We start from the raw sequence: 5,232 nt of genomic DNA, 5'->3' as shown, positions 1-5,232 counted from the left end.
TACACTAGGTCATGCATTATAATAAGTGTTGTGACATGATCACTCTTTCCTCTAGGCCATTCGTGTTTGTGTATGAGTGTGACAGGCATGCATTAAGGTCGTAAACAATGTTATTGACAATAATTGCACGTCTATATGAGATGCCTGCACCGCCATTACTATTTAATTATTCGTGTTTGTGTGCTGGATGTAAAACCAGACCACAAAAATAAAGAATTGTTCATTCAATACCTTCGTGCAATGTGGCATGTCTGGTGTCACCATGGAATACTTCCTATAAATAGAGAGCATCCGAGACTAGATTCATCAGTTGGTTTTCTGATAAATACATACAAGGTGAATATGGAATCCATAAGTCTTAAGAGTATCATTATTGGAGTGCTCATGCTAGGACTAGTCCTTCAACAGACCCATATAGAGGCCAAGAGCTGTTGTTGTTCCACCACGACAAGAAACTGCTATAATGTATGTCGTGTCACCGGTTCCTCTCGGCCTACATGTGCAAGTTTATGTGGTTGCAAGATTTTGGAAAAATGTGTGCCTCCATGTGACCGCTTCAACCTTGTCACGGACGCAGGTAAATTCTGAATCCATCCTTCTCGTTATCGTTCATATCATGAGTAAAAATTTCCATTTACATACATATTTGTTTTATAGACGAAGCAAAATCCATTGAGTTCTGCAAGTTGGGATGCATGTCCTCATTGTGCGGGAACATCAACTCTGGTAAGCTAAAGACGTTATGGACCATTCGTTGCATATTATTATTCACTTTGAGTTAGTGATTGTTTCTAATGGAAACAATTCTCCATTCAGTTGTTGCGAGTCAAGAAGTGAACGATGTCAAAGATCATTGCAAAACTGGATGCTACCATCTCTGCACTAAGGATTATGAATTTGGCGAAGTCCTTGCTTAAGAAAGTGTGACAGTCGACATTTCATGTTGAATATACGGGAGTGTCAATGTTATATTGAATAACTGGATAACATGTTCAATCCAGTGTGTCAATTTATTTCTGCTTGTAAGTGTCTCGGTGATGCGATATTATTGATAATTAATGTGCTCATCGTTTTGTAAGAAACGTATGTCATATCCAATATAATGTGATGTATTATTATAATGTGTGGTTGTGTGGTAAATGATAATTTAATTATTATCTCCTTTTCCATTTATATTACTAGTCATCAACCAGTGCGACTGCACGACCTCGTCATTCATATTTCAAATCATTTGGAGGAGTGTTATTATTTGAGCATCAGAAGGTCATATCAAAATTTGAAATCATTAGGACATGTCTAGACAGTACCTCCTTCAAAAAGTTCCTTTCTGGACAAACACTTTGGAAATTAGCTGAGAAATATTTACTAGGCTAATGATGCTAAATTTTGACACGATGCCCTAATATGGTGTGACATCCTCGAGTTTTGCTATAGTAATGATTGTAATTAAGCGACACTGATCCCGCGCTAATGATGCCACGTCATCGGAAGTGATATCAATGATCTCGTGTTGGTTGAAACCGAATCAAATTCGAAGCATTAAAATAAAGTCAGACGAGAAAAGGGCCACCCCATCCCTCAAACCCTAGCGCCTCCCCCTGGCGAGGGAGCCCCTCTCGCTCCCTCCCCTCCCACCGAGCGCCGCCAGCCTCCCCCTCGTGGGGGGCCCCACCCCCACCGACGCAACCCCCCACCTCTCTCTCTCCCGTAACTCCCTGTCCACGAGAGCCCCCCACCCCACGCCAGATGCCCCACACCCACCCCCCACGAGCCCTCCTCTCCTCCCTTCGCCCCCCCCTCAGATCCACTTCCTCCCCTGGCCGGCGAGCCTTCTCCCGTCGGCGAGCTCCCCCGTCGCCCCCCCCACGGCCTCCTCCTCCCTGGCCGGCGAGCCCCCCCGTCAGCAGCTCCCTCTCACCCGTGCCCCTCCTCTCCACCTCCTCCACCTCTCGTCGGGTCCCTCCCGCCGGCGGCCCCCAGATCTCCCGCCGGCCGAGGCCCCTTGTTCTCCCACCGCGGCACCACCCCCCCTGGAGACCGACCCTAGGAGCCCCCCCGGCCGAGCCCCTCCCCGTCGGCGGCTCCATCCCGGGGGCCCTCCTCACCGGGGCCCCTCTCGGTGAACCTCCGGCCGGCTCCTCCTCGCCGGCACGACCGACCGTCCTCACCGGCATCACCACCACCGTGTCATCACCGCCGTCAACCCCGTCCTTCCCGCGAACTACGGCTTCACCGGCCCCTCCCGTCAACGTCGGTGAGCCCCTCCTCGGGCTCCTCCCACCATGTCGTTCTCCTCGCCGCCCCGGTTCCGTTCCGGCAAACGGGACCCCGATCCGTCGACGGTAGACTCCGGTAGGAAGGATTGAACATTTGGTTCTCCTATGTTGAGTTAGCAGAGAGTTGTTTCTCTGTTGTCTGTTGACAGAGAGGGAGATGAGAGTTTTGAGAGAAAAAAAATAAAAATAAATGATGTATTAGATGCGTATGTATGTATGTATTGTTGGGACCCCGATCCTAAGCCATAGGAATCCAGCCTGTAACACATCGCATCCCTTTGTGGTCTCACGCACGGTTAACTCCACGGCTGCAGCCTTACCTTAGCCGGGACCGTTTGCGTCTTTTGACTCACGTATGCGATAGTGTCGCTAGCAATCCAATGTCAAAGAACCCGGATCGACATGTCTAGTCATAAACCAAACTGGCAGTTCCGCACAAGGACAGGCATACATGACCCAACAAAGTAGGTGTCGGTCATCAACGAACGTAGACGAGTCGTAGCAAGCTACAAGGACTCCATTACGTCGCGCGACATTTCCCCAAAGGGGACAGACAGAACAGCTAAGAAGGACACATGCCGGTCAACCAATGTGTCCGGAGCAGTAGCGAACTACCAAGGCTCGTTGGATCACAAAGGGGCATTTCCTTGTAAGGAGTGCTACTAAAGTTCACGACTAGGTATTCGAACCCCATACATATCAAGTAAGACACACGTACGCATGGCATACCGATATGTATAGATACATTGATGGCATCACAACATAACCATAACCATACAAGCTTTATTTAAGAGGCTCGGAAGAGCCACACACATATTATTACACATTAAGGGTCTCACGACCCATAATAGCAGTCATACAATACAAGCCAGCATCAAAACAAAAATATAATATTTATACCATGAAAAGCATCAAAACAAAAATCTACTAAAAAGATAAGAAAACATAAGCTATCGACTGAAAGAGTGGCATGAGTCAGTGTTAATAATTGATCCGAAACATTTTGGTTATCACGATAGAAAAGGTTAAGCATCTTGCTTGTCTTATGCTTAGATTATTTGTTCTTTGTTTAGATGTTGATGACGATGTACAAATTAATATTGTTTTGGTTTTATGTACGCAAGAATAATCTATGCGTCTAAGTGTACTTTCTTGGATGTCACATTTTTTCATTATTATTTTCAATATTGTAAGGTCGTAAATAATTGGCCCCATCATCTAACCATACATGGGTGGTTTCTAGCCGGCCCCTTACATGCACGTATGTAGTACAACAAACAAGTGCTGGTTAATAAATGAAAAATCATCCTTCGATCGGTAGGTACTATATGTCTATCATGTTACGACGCTATACAAGAGATGGTCCTAAACTAACTCATCACCCAAATGAAGTAATAGATTAATTGGTAGTATGCCAAAGAGGTCACACCAATCTGATTCATATTTTTCATGCATACATTGATGGGGATGCTAGAAATATACAATTAATGAACGGAAACTTGTTATGTTGAATCATGTTGTTTTGAATATATGGAGTGGTATGTGTCAATAAGTTAGTGGAATAAAACATCTATACCTACTATGAAAATTAATACGTATGTACGCATCGTTCCACTTGGTCCTTCCGTCACGCTATAGTTATCAATATAGTTGCGCGTGGCTGAAAAAAATTCGCTTGCGTGGTACTCGAATACACGAGCCCCCATGAGGGATGCCAAAGTAATGCTCGAGTGACCAAGTGATACATGACATGTTTTTTATTACAAGACATGATTTCATTGATATTATTAGAAGTGTAGGACGTATATCGTGATAAAAAAGAAACACAAGGGACTCATTGAATTTTGCAGCTATAGTCCCATCTAGGTTGCATATAGGGAATCCCACAGATTTAAATATTCTTTGCAAGTTCTTTCGAACATCAAGAGGCCACTAAGGAAATGAAAGAACGGAAAAAAGAAATAAACTCTTGATTGAGGGATACTCGGGCTTCTGTGCATGGTGACTTGGCAATTATATCGCAATAAAGGAGGGGGATTTGTAGGCTCTTGGACTTTCATAGATAGTTATTAAAGGGGAATATGTTCTACCGCATATAAATGAAAAGAAAAAAACATGGGCAACGTGTCCACGACTAGTTACAAAATACCAAAAAATGCAATATGGATTTGATTAGGACCATTTAGAGCTTTGTCTACATGCATATATGTACAAGATGTTACATGCAAAATATTTTTGGATAATTACAATGGTGTTATAATGTTAATACATTTAGGTATGTTGTAACTTTTGGGACAACTGATATTTTCTTGTGCTCAAATTTCTATCCTTGTGATTCATATTAATCATTGCAGCTTTAGTACAACTTCAGTAATTAATATGTACTAGAGAGAGTATTATATGAAACCATTTGGTGTTCATGATAGAAAAGGTTAGGCATCTTGGGTCTCTTATGGTTATATTTTTTGCTTGTTTTATACATGTTGGTGATGATGTACGCGATAAGAATGTACGACAGAATATTCTATGTGACTATGTGTAATTTCTTGGCTCTCAATTTTTTTTCATTAGTATTTTTTATTATCTAAGCACACAATTTATCGGCCCCAACACCTAAGCATGCATGTGCGGTTGTTAGACGACCCCTTATGTAGTAAAACTAACAAGTGGTGAAATAATAGATTAATAGGTAGTATGTTTCACAGGTCACACAAATCCAACTCATAATTTCTCGTGCATACATTGATGGGTATGTTCAAAAAATACAGTTAATGAGAAAAAACTTGTTATATTCGCTCATGTTGTTTTAAATATGTGCAGTCATATGTGTCGAAAAGTCGGTTGAATATAACATAAATAATAATCAAATTTGAGTTGGTGGTAGAATCATAAAAATTATCTAGAGTACACCAAGTTTTAGGTGAAGTACTCTACATGGAACATATACTAGTAGTCA

The 5,232-nt window shown here is 42.7% G+C and overlaps 1 protein-coding gene across 1 annotated transcript; it reads left to right on the top strand.

The window, feature by feature from the left end:
• Positions 1-324: 324 nt before the first annotated feature.
• On the top strand, positions 325-1,121 carry LOC123412538 (leaf-specific thionin-like). Its single transcript, XM_045105484.1, has 3 exons — positions 325-577; positions 658-726; positions 817-1,121. The coding sequence occupies exons 1-3, from the start codon at positions 343-345 to the stop codon at positions 915-917; spliced, it is 405 nt and encodes a 134-aa protein (XP_044961419.1). The 5' UTR covers positions 325-342; the 3' UTR covers positions 918-1,121.
• Positions 1,122-5,232: the final 4,111 nt, after the last annotated feature.

The sequence above is a fragment of the Hordeum vulgare genome, chromosome 7H (genome assembly GCF_904849725.1).
Source record: "Hordeum vulgare subsp. vulgare chromosome 7H, MorexV3_pseudomolecules_assembly, whole genome shotgun sequence".
Classification (NCBI taxonomy): Eukaryota; Viridiplantae; Streptophyta; class Magnoliopsida; order Poales; family Poaceae; genus Hordeum; species Hordeum vulgare.
The sequence above is the reverse complement of the archived record's forward strand: the minus strand, read 5'-3'. Positions and strand labels throughout refer to the sequence as shown.

Excerpts from the sequence above, each read along its gene's own strand:
- LOC123412538 (XM_045105484.1), top strand. The coding sequence starts at position 343 with ATGGAATCCATAAGTCTTAAGAGTATCATTATTGGAGTGCTCATGCTA. Across the intron at positions 578-657 it reads CAACCTTGTCACGGACGCAG|ACGAAGCAAAATCCATTGAG; the intron begins GTAAATTCTGAA and ends TTTGTTTTATAG. Across the intron at positions 727-816 it reads GTGCGGGAACATCAACTCTG|TTGTTGCGAGTCAAGAAGTG; the intron begins GTAAGCTAAAGA and ends TTCTCCATTCAG.